Consider the following 16,127-nt stretch of genomic DNA (forward strand, 5'->3'; position numbering starts at 1 on the left):
TTGCTTTTTCAGATGTTACGTGTGACTGCGGCAAGCAAGCTTCGGCTGCAGTGATTTCTCCCTATTGCGTGTGTTCTTGCAGACAGCGTGTGAAATCCTGTCGCTTAACGCACGTAACCACTGAGCCACAACTTAGCTCTCAGGGGGGTGTCTGGATCATTATATATATATATTTTTTTTTTTTACATGCTCAAATAAATAAAACCTGGGTTCTAAAATAAACGAATCCTCCTATACCCCCGCATGCATCACCCTCATACGCTCATCAGCGCCATTCATGCTGCTTTGCATCAAAGTGCAACATTTTGTAAAAAAATAAAAAGCATGCAAAATGAAGTGTGACAATACCTCCCAATAATTATATTAAAAGCTGCCTTGTCCGTCTGTGGATTAGAAGTGGCCACTGCATGTTTTCGGGTTTTAGCTGGCTGCCCAAGTGGTAAGGCTGCCGATTTGTCAGGTTCCTATGCTGCCGGGGAGAAGTCAGAAGCGGTTTTCACCACATAGCTAGCTCTGTGCCACCGCATCTCTTGTTCCCAGTGGTCATGTGACTGGTCATGTGATCGCTAGGATGATGGGATAAGGAGGCCGCTGCTGGATCCAATTAGACACAGAGCAGCCCTCATAGTGACACCGCTCATTGTAGCTGGTTGTAACAGGGACTGCTATAAAGACTCTGCTAGTAAAAAAAGTATAGTGAGAAAAACGTATATAAAATTAGAGTACCCCAGTGGTCTTTTCTGATCTTTTGAGGAGGGGTGGGGCAGGGGGTAAAAATGTACAATTTATAACCCACCCCCAAAAATTTTCCCTCCAATTACCCGAAATTGGATGTGGAATATTGCGGTAGACAATAACGAACTTGTATAAGTCTATAATAACTGTGTATTACCAGAAGTAAAAATACATAAAAAGTAAAAATAGCACATTTTTTTGCTAATTATTTCAAGCTATAAGCCAAAAAATTCTAAAAAGCGTAAGTTATGTAATAAAAAAATAGAAAGGAAACCTGCATTGTTCGTTAAAGGGCATCTGTCAGCAGTTTTGTGCCCATGAAACTGGCCGACCTGTTCCATGTGCACTTGGCACATGAAGTCATCTGTGTTGGTCCCATGTTCATATGTGTCCACGTTGCTGAGAAAAATGATGTTTTAATACATGAAAATGAGCCTCTAGGAGCAACGGGGGCGTTACCATTACACCTAGAGCAGGGCTGGCCAACCTGTGGCTCTCCAGCTGTTGTAAAACTACAATTCCCACCATGCCCTGCTGTAGGCTGATAGCTGTAGGCTGTCTGGGCATGCTGGGAGTTGTAGTTTTGCAACAGCTGAAGAGCCGCAGGTTGGCCAGCCCTGACCTAGAGGCTCTGCTACTGCCGCATCCCCTGCACTTTGATTGATGGGACCAGGCAGTGTAAAAGTGATGACAGCTGGCCCTGACTTCAGCTAAAGTCTCGATCTGCTCTGAGCTCTTCAGTTCTGGCAGTTCTCTTCTGTATTGCGAGCCTCTTTTCTGTACTGCGCATGTTCCGGATACTGAAGCGCAAGACTATAACAGAATTCGGGACCAGGCATGATCACGTTTACACTGTCTGGCCTGGTCAATCAGAGTGCAGAGGGACGCCCCCGTTGCTCCTAGAGGCTCATTTGCATATATTAAAACACAATTTTTCTCAGCAATGCGGACACATATAAACATGGGGCCAACACAGATGCCTTCAGCTGCCAAGTGCACATGTAACAGGTCAGACAGTGTCATAGGTGCATAACTGCTGACAGAAAAAAAAGCTTCCGAAATTACGGCGCTAGCCCAACAAATAGTGAAGTTGTAGCCATTATACAGACACGTGCAAAAACCGTGTCTTGTCATATAGGCCCAAAATACTCTGGACCTGAATGGTAAAGGAGTGTTCCTACCAAATTCATTGATATTTCATCCAGAGGTGATTAGTGTTTAATTGCCTGGGACCCCCCACCAATCAATAGATTGAGCGCCGAGTCTCCATTCCTCCACACCGTAGTCGTACATGCACATTTCCACCTCATTACAACTCTTAGGGTGTGACGAAAATTATCTCCATTATCTCTTTTGAGACTTATGGCCATGCATGTCCTCTTCTCCAATCATTCTCTATCTGAATGCGGTGGCTGGTAATCACCTCACCAGGTGGGGGTGGGGAGGCCCCTTTTGTTGGAGATAGATGCAGGTCTCCTGGCACCCACACCTATCAGACATTTTTGGTATATCACTTTTAAATGGATTGTCCGGCCCCCTCTATACTCCCCGATCTGACATCAATTGTGGAGAGACAGTAATGCCCAATGCCTAGGAAGTATTGTGCAGGTGCCCATTTTAATCAATGGGGCACGTGCATCACTATGTCGGATGCCGAACGTCCCGTCAGCATCCCATCTCCCCTCCCTGGCCTGTAGCAGCATCTCTCCATTCCAGCGTCAGATCGGTCAGGAGAGAGGGGCTGGAGAAGCCCTTCTGCAATCACTTCTGCGTGGGTTTTGTATGTTCTCACCATGTTTGGCAATGAGAAACAAATATTGGTTTGCGTTTCACAATGGGAGTTCCTTGCTGTATGCGCATGTAATGACGGGGTCTGTCTGTCCTTTTAACATGTCAGGCTAATAACTATGGCAGCAATTAAAAGTCGTGGAAGGTGATTTGCACTTGTGATGTAAACTGCCAGCCTCACCCAATATACATGTGAACGGTATGAGCAGCTAAGCCGTACGATTAGGTTCGTTCTTCCCATTTTATTGCTCTCGCTTTAGAGAAACCTCATATAGATGACTGATGGACAATAATGACTTTTAAACGATGGTCTCATCCGCCCTGTGCTAAATTTTGCAGCCTTTTCGGGAACACAGAAGAGGAATATGTCCCCGACTCTGAGAGCGTCCGCCTGCAGCGGGAGCTGCACCATCAGCCGCAGTGCTGCAGCCTCTCCCAGTGTTTCCAGCTGTATACCAAAGAGGAGCAGGTTAGTGGAGAGTCTATGGCGCCGTAAGGGCCAGTCTGTGTGACGTGTCCTCTCATTTCAGTAATTTTGTTTTCCTGTTGAATACTTGCCGCCTGTGCTGTATATTTTATGCTTATCAAATCCATCTGCCTGACCCGCTTGTGCCGCCTATTTGCAGCTGGCTCCCGGCAATGCCTGGCGCTGCCCTCACTGTAAACAGCTGCAACAGGGCAGCATTAAACTCAGCCTGTGGACCCTGCCTGATGTGCTTATACTACACCTGAAAAGATTTCGACAGGTAAGAGGGCGTCCACTCTGCAAAGTATAACTATCGGTCGCCGTAACCATTAGCTGCTTATGTTGAAAGCTTTACTAACTTACTGACCGCAGATCCGATGTAGAGACTCGGGACACTCCTGCGCCAAATGCATGGAAATAAGTCCTAAAATCCAGTTTGGGGCCTGTAGTTCTTTAAAGGGGTATTCCGGTATAAACTCCTGCTGAATGTATGCGGTTCAAAGAAAAAAAATTCTCAATATATAGTAAAGGGGTTTTTCCGATACTTTAATACTGATGCTCTATCTCCTGAATCGGTGGGGACCCCCGCCGATCAGCTGTTTGAGAAGGCACAGTAGCTCCATGGCCTTCTCTCAGCTGTTCCTAGGCCCAGTGATGACACGTTCATTGGTCATGTAGCCTACGCGCTGCCTAGACCCATAGACGTTAATGGGGCTGAGCGCTGTGCTTGGTAAGCTGCGAGAAGGTTGCGGCGCTCACAGGTTTGCTGTTGCCTCCTTCTCAAACAGCTGATTGTCGGGGGTCCCAGGTGTCGGACCCCCACCAATCAGATACTGATGACCTATCCAGAGTATTAAAGTCATGAAAACCCCTTTTTAAATTTCAGTAGTTTCCCCACATAATCACTCACCCCTTACTGCCCCAAAATGTGCTGTTTTTAACTCGCTGCATGGGGTTTACCATCTGTAGTCCAGCTTCAGCTTGGTGGTTGAGCTCAGTTCCATCACACTAGGAGTTATAGGAAGATGCAACTGTTTGCTCATGTGAGGGAGCACAATATGAGGTGCACATGAGGACATAGCCGGGGAAATACAGGGGAAAGAGTATAGTCTGGAATAAATGGCAGCAATGCATGATGGGGAATTACAGTCTGCTACACGCATAGGTTGCTGACTCTTCCTGCACAGAGAAGGAGGGACCCAACAATGTGACGAGAGGTATTTATACCTTTAGGATATAGTATTAGTGTTGTACTGTTGCGCTTTGCGTAACGACTTTGGAGACTTTTTTTTATTTTTATTTGTTTCACGTTTCTCACCCAAATGCCGGAATACCCCTTTAAAATGTATTACACAGCTGCTATACATTGTCCTGTTGGCGATATTATGATGCTTCTGTATGATATTTTATGGCACATGGATGTCATAAAGGGGGAGCGGTTTCCTACAAAGTGTTACCCTCGCTGTACCATTATCAGCCTGGCCGCTCATTACATGGTCGCACATTCATTTGAAAACTTTCCCTGGTTATGTGAGCTGATCCAATGGCTGTGAACTTGCTCTATGATCTGTATTTTATTAAAGGGGTTTTCCTGGAGTTCAGTACTGATGGCCTATCCTCAGCAGTGACTTTTGCACCTCTGCCAATGAGGCCACGGTACTCCAGTCAGCGCTGCATCCTTCTCCCAGAATTTCAAGACCAGCGCCGTACATTGTATAGTGGCTGTGCTTGGTATTTTGTGCCCAGTGACCTCTGAGGAAGCAGTTTTTTTTTTCAGGAGGCCCCTGAGGAAGCTGTTTTTTCCAGCTGTACACGTGGGGCAGAATTTGTGTGCTCACTAGATTACTAGATGCCTATTGCTGTATTGTTACTTCATGTTTATCATTGGAGGTCACGTTTTTATTTTGTATGGATTAGCTCATTCTAATGTGTCCAGGTCTTCACGACTGTCCTTATTTTGGACTAGTTCGCACACATTTATGGGAGGACATATACAGGTCCTATATAAGGTTTCTCTTATTATATACAGTATTTTAATGTTGTGCTTAATAAGGATTAATTTACATTTTAATTAGGATTGGATGTACGCTCTGTTTCTATAGTATTTCTGGTATTTGTTGTACTACATGGCGTTGGAGCCCAGGCCCATTCACTTAATGGGACTGAGCTACAGATACGCCTGGTGACCAATGAACGTGACATCGCTGGCCTCTTCGAACAGCTGATTGGCAGGGGGGCAGAAGTCAGGCCCCGACCAAGCAGATATTGATAGCTTCTGCTTAGGATGGGTAATATTGAACTCCCTGAAAACCCCTTTAAACTTGAAGGGGCTCTCCGGCCATTTCACCTAATTAGTAATTATAACCTATGTACTCACTCGTCCCCCGATGCCACCGTCTCTGCTGTGCTTGCACATGCTGCCGGCTCTTCTGCCCGGGTCCCGGTGCATGTACTTTTGCCTGTCCAGCTTCATTTACTACTATGCAGCTGAACAGGAAATGGGGCCACAGCGCATCAGAGACGGTGGCATTGGGGGCCGCTAAGAACTATGTAAAAATAAATTTCTGTGAGGAATAGCAGAGGGACGGCACAATGCAGAGACTTAAGATGAGATGCTTCATCTAGGGTTAAACACTTAGATTACTAACACAAACCTGGGACGAGCCTGGAACGTAGTCGTTGGCGTCGTCCTGTCTCTAACATGTTCCTTTTCGCAGGATGGGGATCGAAGGGTGAAGCTGCAGAACATGGTCCGCTTCCCATTAGTAGGATTGGATATGACGCCCCATGTGGTCAAGCGCAGTCAAAGCTCTTGGAGCCTCCCGTCACACTGGTCACCGTGGAGACGTCCTTACGGCCTGGGGCGTGACCCTGAGGACTTCATATATGACCTTTATGCTGTGTGCAACCACCATGGGACCATGCAGGGAGGGCACTATACAGGTATGATGGGGGGGCAAAATCCATGTGCAAGTGCTGCTTTCGATTTTACAGGAGCCATGGCTTAAACTGATTGGTGGGGATCCTAATGCTGGGACCCCCACCGCTAACAAAAACAGGGGCCCCGTGCTCCGTGGAGTCCCCTAGAAATGGACGGAGTAACAGAGTATACAGCTCGCCTATCTTCGGCGCTCCCATATAAATGAATGGAACGGTGGCACGCCTTTCCGACCAGCCTCTCTGTCCATTTCTGGGGGGGCTCCATGGGGTACGGGTTCTTCTGACTGGTGGAGGTCCCAGCAGTAGGCCCCCCCCCCCCCCACTGTTCTAATACTTATCCCCTATGCTGTGGATAGGGGATAGCTTTCTCTAACCAGAATGCCCCTTTTGGTGTTGATTGTATGTTGCCTTTGAGTGCATTAAATTGAGTATCCGACACCCCTTCTAACCCCCCCCCCCCTTTCCCCTTTATATTGAATGGAGCACATGTCATTAATAATCTGTCCTGCTTGGGAACTGTTAAAGAAGTCCGACTCTTGGTGTAACCAGCATGTCTGTGTCTCAGCATACTGTAAGAACTCTGTGGACGGCTTGTGGTACTGCTTCGATGACAGTGAAGTACAGTCCCTCGCAGAGGACGAAGTGTGTAAACCAACCGCCTACATCCTCTTCTACCAGCGCAGAGCGGCTGTGCCATCCTGGTCGGCAAACAGTTCTGTGGCAGGTACGTTGTCTTACAGCTTTCATTTCATTACGTTATGGGTTCAAGCACATCCTCGAAAATCTCTATTCTTGTACGTTGCAGGTTCCACAAGCTCCTCACTATGTGATCACTGGATCTCTAGATTACCCGGCAGCCGACAGCCCAGTATTGCATCAGCGGCCTCGTCTAGGAGAACATCTCTGGCATCCCTGGCGGAGTCTGTGGAACTGACGGGGGAGAGGAGTGAGGACGATGGTGAGACATAACTGTATACTATAATATCTTTTTAAGGGTAAACTGGTTCAATGTTGATGATTTGGCAGCACGGTGGCTCAGTGGTTAGCGCTGGTGCCTTGCAGCAATGGCGTCCTGGGTTCGAATCCGATCGGGGACAACATCTGCATGGAGTTTGTATGTTCTCCCCGTGTTTGCGTGGATTTACGCCAGGTGCTCCTGTCTTCTCCTACACTCAACACTAAAAATATACAGATTGGCAAATTGGCTTCCTACGAAATTGACCCTAGGGTGCGTTGGGGATCGAACAGCTATATGGCAGCCACTGACTTCCCAGGGAGTTGCCGCAGCCACACATCTATCCCAGTGCTTTGAGTAAGGGCCCATGCACATGAACATGTGACGGCCGTGGCCATATTGCAGCCCGCAAACAGCGGGTCCGTACTATATGGGCACCGGCCGCGTGCGCACTGTATCACGGATGCGGAACCATTCATTTGAATGGTTCCGCAATTTGGAAGATATGGAGCAGAAGGCCACAAAAGCACTATAGTGCACTTCCGTGGCACTTCAGTCCATGCCTTCGCACTGCAAAAAAATAGAACATGCTTTTTTTTTTTTTTTGCAGTGATGACGGGTCATGGACCAATTCAAGTTGAATGGGTCTGCATTTGTCAACGCAGGCCACACAAGAGGTGCCCGTGCATTGGGGACTGCAATTTGTGGTGCGCAATGCACGGCAGGGGCGGCACACGTTTGTGCGCACGAGCCCTAACTGTGAGAAAAGCGCATTACAAATGTTTGTCATTGTCATGGTTCTCTGGAAGTAATTATCACATTTGTTTTCTGCCAAATTTTTGATCACAGCCAATATGATTGTGGATTTCAGGCGCTGTAATACAGACACCTTTTAGCAGTTGCAGTGACTGGACCTCCCCCATTTCTACTTAAAGGGAGTCTGTCAGCAGTTTTGAGCCCTCCAAACTTCTGTCAACACTATAAATGTGACGGGATGTGCAGCGCAGGCATCCTCAAACTGCAGCCCTCCGGCTGTTGCAAAACTACAACTGCCAGCATGCCCGAACAGCCTACAGGTATCAGCCTACAGCAGGGCATTGTGGGAGTTGTAGTTTTACAACAGCTGGAGGGCCGCAGTTTGAGAATGCCTGCTCTAGAGTAACTGCCAAGCAGATTACATGGCAATAAATTGATGTTTCATCCCAGAAGACTACAAGTGTCCAAGAGACGGACCTTTCACGTTCAGTGCCCTGAACCCGTTCAAGCCCCTCCGCTCCGCTCTAAGTGACAGCTAGGAGACCGCTATAGCGCACACTCAGAATGGAGGGAAGGGAAGCATTCAATTATAGAGAGCCCTGGACATTGAACATGAGAAGACCTCCTGTTGGACACTTCGTGTCTTGCTGCCAGAATTTGCATGACCATCACTGTAGGTGTTTTTGCATTGCTCCTCCTTGCGGTCAGCAGTTTTCATGGTCAGAACTGCTGACAGACTCTATCTGGTTCCCAGTACAGATAATAGACTATGGCCTAAAGCTCCATGGATTGTTCTCCCAGTTGGCAAATCTGCTCAGTTTTACTGTAATGGAAAACAAAATTTCTTTGCCATTTGGAAGACTTGACAGCCAGATACTGTCCCCATCCATGTAAGCTGATTTAGTGGTCATATTTCTAACCAATACCTTTTAATTTGCTGACTTGTATTTTACATGCCTGGGCTTTTAATGTATTTTTCATCCATTAGGTGGCTTCTCTTCCCGGCCGTTTGTCCGCAGCGTCCAGCGCCAGAGCTCCGGTCGAGCCTCTATCACCAGTCCTCTCGTCTCCAATGAGAATGGATTTAGACCATCTTGGTCACTTGCAGCGAAACTCCACCTGCGCGCAGCCACATCCTGCCGCCACCCCTCAGACTCTCCCATACACGGGTCTTCCCTCGGCAAGATCGGCGAGGGCGATGACCACGTATCAACATCCTGTTTTGGAAGCCTTCGCAATCTATCTGGCAGTTTTCATGATCATCTTGAAGGGGTTCGACGTGAGCATCGCGCAGCATCCCGGGCCCCGTTGGCAGTAGCCGAATGTGGTGCTCAGAAAGATCAGGTGGTTAAGAAAACTGGAACCTCGGAGCCACCAGTCAAGACTGCGGCAGAGCTGGTTAGTAGTAACTCGTTGGATCCTATAGATAACAATAACCACATCGCCTTTGTCGATCAAAGTGATTCTGTGAGTTCGTCCCCTGTCCGTGAGTCTCCACAGAGCGAGGAAGTACAGACTAAGAAGCCTGTGACCAGTAAAGCTCCAGCTGTGACTGAAAAGGCAACACGAACCCCAGAGAAAGAGTGTAAGAAGACCATGACCGCTTCACCTAGCAGTAGTGGAAAACCTGTCTCCAAGACCAAGAGGAGTGAAGTCAAAACTCCTACACATCGTTCATCTACACATCAAAAGAAAGACACCGGGAAACCACAGGAAGCCTCCACCCCTGTGTCTCAGCCGAGGCTCAAATCCTCAAGTTCTGCACATGGAAACACCTCGTCTCCAGCACCTAAGAAACCCGCTCCTTCGTCTAGAACCTCCTCTATATCCAGTTCGTCTAGTAAGCATAGAGCACCTGAAAAGACTCTTAGCAGGGAGGGATCTAAAATAAGCCTGGGCTCAGACAAAGCCTGTGCTACCAAACCCTGTAGCGCCGCCCGTGCTGCAAATACCAAGAGCAACGGCACTCCAGCAGATAGTTGTACTGTACGAAGTTCCTCCATGGCTAGCCTCCGCACACCTCAGACCGCAGCTCGGTCCAGTCTCAAGCGGGACAGCAAGTCAGAAGATAAGGGACTGAGCTTCTTTAAGTCTGCCCTGAGGCAGAAGGAGAACAGACGGTCAGCAGACTTGGGCAAGACCAGCCTGTTGTCTAAGAAACCAACAGGAACCAAGGGTGTAGGTCAAGAGAAGCAAGAGTCTGTGCCATCCTCCCCAACGGCCGAGGTGGCCCCGAGTCCCAAAAAGCATTCTGCCTTACCTCAGAACAAAAGCAAGTCTTCCCCTGATGAAAGACAAGCCCAGTCATCTCCTGGTGGGAAAAAGACTGCTGACAAGTACCTTAAAAAATTCCCATCTTCGTCAAAGCCATTGCCTAAAGCTCAGTGACCCAGGGTGCAGGGGCAGCTGTGCCACAAGTCCTGACTGCAGATCCATGCAGGAGAAGCTGTCCCTGCCTACGCCATTGGGAATGTATGCACTTTTTTTTTTTTTTAAAGAACTTTAGTGGGGTTGAGGGTCTTGTCCTTGTATTCTCCCAGCATTGCTTGCGCATGGAAGTTGACTTTTGTGGTGTTAAACCTGCTGGTGGAGTAAGCCATGCCCTACCAGCCAAACTTTTAATTACTCGGCCCCAGTCCTGCTGAACCTTGCCCGCTTTGTCCTAATTCTCCAGGGAAGAGGAGGAATTATGTTTTTTTTTTTTTCTCTTCTGCTAACAGAATGCTGCTTTTTATTCTTCTTATCTTCCTTACCAAAGCTCGGCTGTGACTCTAGCACAGAGGACAGTAGGAGGAAGGTTGGGTGACTTTTTACGCTAAGGGGTGGGGAGCGCTAATCTTGGTAGACCCTTGTTCATACACCATTGAAGTTATCTGGAGCACTCTTTCAGGGTGTTCTCCATTACATCATCATTATATCACCTATAGGGCGGCATATAGGACCTGTTGTGTTGATGTGTCTGCTCCCACTCCTGCATAATCACTTGATATCATAACGGTTAACATAGAGATTAAGCTAACCAATGCCCGGTCAGTTGGTAGACTGCCACTGCTGGTTGCCTTGGTTCATACATGCCCTTCCCCCATTGTGGCGGTGTTTTTTTTTAGTTTTTTAGTTTTTTTTTGTGGAAATCCTATCATCCTTGTCCGATAGTGTAGCGTTTTGCGCGCTCTCATGTCATATCTCCACTCTATGCAGTACCATTGCACTGTATACTCACCACTATTCGATATAAAACGCCATTCCATGCACTTGATGTTCGTGGCCGCTTCCTAGTTACCGCCCTGCAAGACTGAGGTCTCTTCCACGCGGAGCAGTCCCCGCATTAGGTGCTTTGGTCATGCTGTGACGTGTGCGCCCTACGGTTTCATGTTTTCCTAGCTGATGACCTGGCTCCACGTGTCTTTCTCTCTCTCCTGCACCACCCCAGTGTTTAACTCCCTTCTTCGACCTCAGGAAGGATTTGTAATATCCCAGGGCAGCTTTTGTAGCAGTATTCGGAGATTGCAGGCAAAGAACGGAGAAGACCATTCGTCGGAGAGGAAGACTTTCTTATACATTTCCTGTACAGCAAATGACATTCCAAAAGGTTGGCTTTTTGTTTTCTTTTTTCCTAACGGCAGACCGCCATATCTGCCACTTCTGGTTTGCCAATCACATGGTGCTGCCCCCTATTAGTATAGCTGTGAAGTACAATACAGTAAAACACTAAAATTCCCTTTAGATCAAGTGAACACAACGTGAATTGTTTTTATTAGTTTACATTTTTATATTTTGTCCTTTCATTGCTGCTTGGGTGAAAAAGGAGAGTGGATCTGAGTCTTTTTTTTTTTTCCTCCTTTTTTGTAGCACAGGCTGGCATACGACTGGACGAACGGCTGGACCTCTCCCTAGTCTTCTGTCCCTTTGCTCAGGCACTTTTTTTTTTTTTGCATGGCAGTGTTTGAATGTGCACGCACTCGTAACCTATGCAAACTAATAACGGTAATTTACCCGGTGCTCTCACCTCCGACATATCTTGTGGTGTGTGTTGTGTTACTGACATGTCGTGACGGTCACAGGATGACAGCTTTCTGTTCCTTTTTTTTTGTTTTTTTTTATTACTCTGTATCCCTTGTATCTGCTCTCAGTATCTTACTCCAGCCATCGTTGACCTAAGGTTATCATCTTTTATGCTTTTTTTTGTATTCACCTGCTGGACCGATGACAGGCTCCTAGCCCGGTTGGCGGAGTTCACAGCCACCTGCCTTTTGGGAAGATGAGGCCCTGAGCTCTTAGATTCTCTTAGACCAGGCAGGCTCAACCTGCGGCCCTCCAGCTGTTGTAAAACTACAACTCCCAAAATGCCCTGCTGCAGGCTGATAGCTGTAGGCTGTTCAGGCATGCTGGGAGTTGTTGTTTTGCAACAGCTGGAGGGCCGCAGGTTGAGCATGCCTGCACTAGGCGGTCAGTTCTTATCCTGACTTGGAGGGATGCAACTTTTTTTCACTCACATTTTGGAATTTCATGGTCTGTCAGATGAAGTTCCAGGAAGGCAGCTGTTTCCACCCTCCCCGTAGAGGAGCTTGACCCACTCAGCTTGGAGATCAGCGTGTGCCTAGTGGTCCGACCGCCAACCAACTTCTAGGTGAGAATAGCTTCATATGAATGGCCCATGGAAGTCTAAAAGCCCGCATTTGCCACTGTCCAGGGTATATGTAAGCGGCTCTGCTTCAGCTCCTCACCATTTTTAAGATCTCTGCTTGCTGTCAGTAAACTGGGAACATTTTTGTCCACATTCAAAGGCTGAGAAGAGCATTCTGATAAGTGGTGCGCCTGTTGAAAATGACAAGCTTACACCCTTTAGGTATGAACAGTCCTTCCGTTCACTGATGGCAAGCTGAGATCTTGAAATGACGAAAAAAAGTGGCAAACTTTTCATTATGTGACCCCTTTTATAAAGGAAGTCCAAATGAATGTTTTAGGGCCACCCTGGAACAATGATCAGTTAAAGGGGTGTTCCAGTTAGATTGTTATCCCCTATCCTAAGAATAGGGGAGATAACTATTAGATTGGTAGGTGTCTTACCGCAGGGACCCCCACTGATCATGAGAACAGGGCCCCTGTACCCCCTGAAATGAACGGAACGGCCAGTTGCACATGCGTGTGGATACTTAATTAATTTCTATGGGAATTTCGGAGAGCAGAGTACAGCGCACGCTGTGTCCTGAATTTCCATAGAAATTAATGGAGCGGCCGCGCCGTTCATTTCAGGGGGATACGGGGGCCCCATTCTCGTGATCGGTTCCAGTGAGGGTTCCAGCAATCCTAATGGTTATCCCTTATCCTGTGAATGGGGATGACTTAAAGGTGTTAGATTTAAGGCTACTTTCCACCATAGAACAGCCGGCCGAAGTTCTCTGGATCCGCCATTGCAGGATACTGCCGCCTGCCCACCGGACCCCATTGATTATAATGGAGTCCTGCAGAGATCTGGCTGCTAACCGGCAAATATGCTGGAAATCAGCTGGACAAAAACCACTGCCCGCAGCGTTTGTCTGGTCTATTCCTCACATTCTCAGCCGGAACAGCCAGACGCAGGTGTGAAACTAACCAAAGATGGGTGTAAAAGTGCAGTAATTTTACGCCATGAACATATCCGCCTCCAAATATACATCTTACAGGCCGATTTGCGGTGGAATAACTGCTGATTCCGCTTTTTGCATTGCAAAGTGTTAAATCCGTGGCATGTCCACATCCGATTCCGCATGTGGATTTTGTCCGTGCTGTGAAATTACGCCACATGTGACTCCAGCCTCAAGGAGAAGCTTCTTTGTTTCTCCCCATCTTGGTTTGATTGTCTTCTTTTTACACTACAGAACGGTCGTTTAGCCTAAAGGGCCGGAAAAGCCCTGAGCCGCCGAATGCAAACTTTATGCAAATGAGGAACAATCTGCAAAAAAAAAAAAAAAGGAAAATCCTGTACACTAAAGAGCGGACTGCACAGGTTAGAGAGTCGCCTGCTCCGCTAAATGTTGTGCAGGCCGATTTGCATAGCGCTTCCTCATTTCCATCCTCCCTTGGCTTTTGGCAGCGTGGCGCCGATGCCTGGGATGTTAGGCAGACTTCTTTTTATTTTCTTGGCTTCTGATCATTGCGCTGCCCCAGGCTTTCGAAGGCATTGCGTTGTTCCAGCTGTACAAGGTCGCACTTTCTGCGACCCTTATTGATCAAATGGCTGGCGGCAGAAGCTTGCGGATGAGAAACCATGTGTAAAATTCCTTCTGCCGTTCAGGTAATGGTGGGTATTGTGTCACCCGGGGCGTTTTATTGCCGGGAAGTTCACATTGGATTAATGACTGAGAAATGATTTGTTTAAAGTGACTCTCTACCTATTGTCGGCATCATCTTCATCAATCTAAATTCTGTACGGATTGCCGCCTTAATTTTTTTTAATACTGGCCAGAGGGTCACTGTTCTGATACAGAGCTCCAAAGCTTCTCCATTGGCAGTTAAAGGGAGTCGGGCACCAAAAAATTCACTCATACACAGGTATAATGCCTAGCTCAGCTGGATGTAATGGTATCTTACACTTAGCGATCTGATGCTTTATTCCATATGCAAATGAGCATTTAAGTGCACTGAGGGTGGGCCCAAGCCACGCCGTGTATCCTTGTTCCTCTTGTCTCCTTTGCTATGCCCTCCCTCTCCTTCATGATTGACAGGTCCAGGCTAGATGACTATGCAGGAACTCTGTCAATCAGGAAGGAGAGGGAGGGGCCGGCAGAGGATGCAGGAGGAGCAGGGGTGCACAGTGGCTTGGGCCAGTCCTCAGTGCACTTAACTGCTCATGTGCATATGGATTAAAAGGACTTTTTCCTCCACAACGAAGCAATGGATCGCTAAATTAAAGGTATTACATTCAGATAGTCCTAAAAGGCATTGTGCCTGGTGTACCAGTGAATTTCCTGGTGGCGGGCTTCCTTTAAATGTGAACATTTTTTCGTCCTGCAGCCACCACTAGAGGGAGCTCAGGAGTTTACTGCATACTGTTTATACATTGAGCTCAGTAATAACACTGTATGCAGTGCTGGCTGCAAGTAGCAAAACATGTTTTCATTTCACTCTGCCCTATGCAGGGGATCTGGAGCTCTGAACATAATGCAGGGCAAATGGTGGATGTTCACTTTAGGGCCCAAACCTTTTTATTTTTTATTTTTATTTTTTTAACAATGGTTGGAGTGCAGCTTACTATTTTTGTGACATAAAATTGTATATTGACCTGTTCTTTTCTGTTTTTTTTAAGGTCCAAAATTGAAGGTGACTGATCTTGTGACTAAGACGAGGGCCTGTAGCGTCTGTTTGCAGCTTTTATGTCGTACGGATGCTACAGCCCTTCATACAGGACATTGTCATCCTCACCATTAGGGCTCATGCACACGAACGTATTTTCTTTCCGTAGCCGTTTCGTTACGTTTTTTTTTGCGGACCGTATACGGAACCATTCATTTAAATGGGTCCGCAAAAAATGAGTAAGTTACTCCATGTGCATTCCATTTCTGTTCCGCAAGAAAATAGAAGATGTCCTATTATTGTCCGCATTACGGACAAGGGTAGGACTGCTCTATTAGGGGCCAGCTGTTCCGTTCCGCAAAATGCGGAATGCACGCGAATGTCATCCGTATTTTTTGCGGACTGCAAAATACATACTGTCGTGTGCATGAGGCCTTAGACAGCAGTAGCAAAGCTTTCCATGGCCTTCTGTGGAGTGGGCGGTTGCACAGCTTGGACTATATTATCTATTAGCGCCAGATCCACGCTGAGTAACGGTGCACCAGTACTACATTTGGGTGCACTGTCTGGTCTCACGCTGGCTGTTCAGTGCATGCAGTGTTTCCAACGTGTTTTGCAGTTGATTCCTACCTGGTGAAACATGGACCTCCATGATATCATTGAAGGTTGGTTAGCAAAATGGCCATAATCTGATAAGGTGTATTTTGTTGTGGAAAATCTTTCACACATCTGCATCATTTACATGCAAATGTTTTGCATCGGATTTGCCCTGCGTTTCATCCTCTGCATTGCAAAGGGGGTAAAACAACAGCTTAAATAACAAGCTGCGGATTCAAAGCCCATGCCGTGGGTGGGTGACCCTTCTTAAAAATCTCATTCACTTTGCTTTACTGCAAATGCTGTGGACTTTCCACACCCAGTTCTACAGTATACATTTTTAGATTTTAGCAATTTTTAGCCACACATTGTGGGAAAAAAAAGGGGTTGCCCGTTGAAGTGAATGGGGATAGAGCGGTTGTCATTACACCTGCTGATCGGCTCGGACCCCCGCCGATCTGATATTGATGGTCTATCCTGAGGATAGGTCATCAATATTAAAAAGCGTACAACCCTTTAAAGGGGTTCACCAAGATGTAATGCTTGCCGACCTAGGTCATCAATATCGGATCAGCGGCGTCCCCACGATCAGCTGCGCGGAACCAGAACTACACGGCT

At 47.2% G+C, this 16,127-nt stretch overlaps 1 protein-coding gene across 3 annotated transcripts in view; it reads left to right on the top strand.

Moving 5' to 3' along the window:
* Positions 1-15,128, top strand: part of USP31 (ubiquitin specific peptidase 31) — a 42,397-nt gene extending 27,269 nt beyond the window's left edge. For 2 of the 3 annotated variants that reach the window (XM_040439336.1, XM_040439337.1), the window contains 6 exons: positions 2,863-2,992; positions 3,150-3,269; positions 5,707-5,932; positions 6,495-6,653; positions 6,735-6,887; positions 8,629-15,128. In XM_040439336.1, coding sequence (XP_040295270.1) covers positions 2,863-2,992; positions 3,150-3,269; positions 5,707-5,932; positions 6,495-6,653; positions 6,735-6,887; positions 8,629-10,028 — 2,188 coding nt within the window. In that variant the 3' untranslated portion in view covers positions 10,029-15,128. The remainder of the gene's footprint in view (positions 1-2,862; positions 2,993-3,149; positions 3,270-5,706; positions 5,933-6,494; positions 6,654-6,734; positions 6,888-8,628) is intronic. The other variant, XM_040439338.1, reaches the window with a different exon arrangement.
* The last annotated feature ends 999 nt before the right edge of the window (positions 15,129-16,127 follow it).

The sequence above is a fragment of the Bufo bufo genome, chromosome 7, assembly GCF_905171765.1.
Source record: "Bufo bufo chromosome 7, aBufBuf1.1, whole genome shotgun sequence".
In the NCBI taxonomy this organism is placed as follows: Eukaryota; Metazoa; Chordata; class Amphibia; order Anura; family Bufonidae; genus Bufo; species Bufo bufo.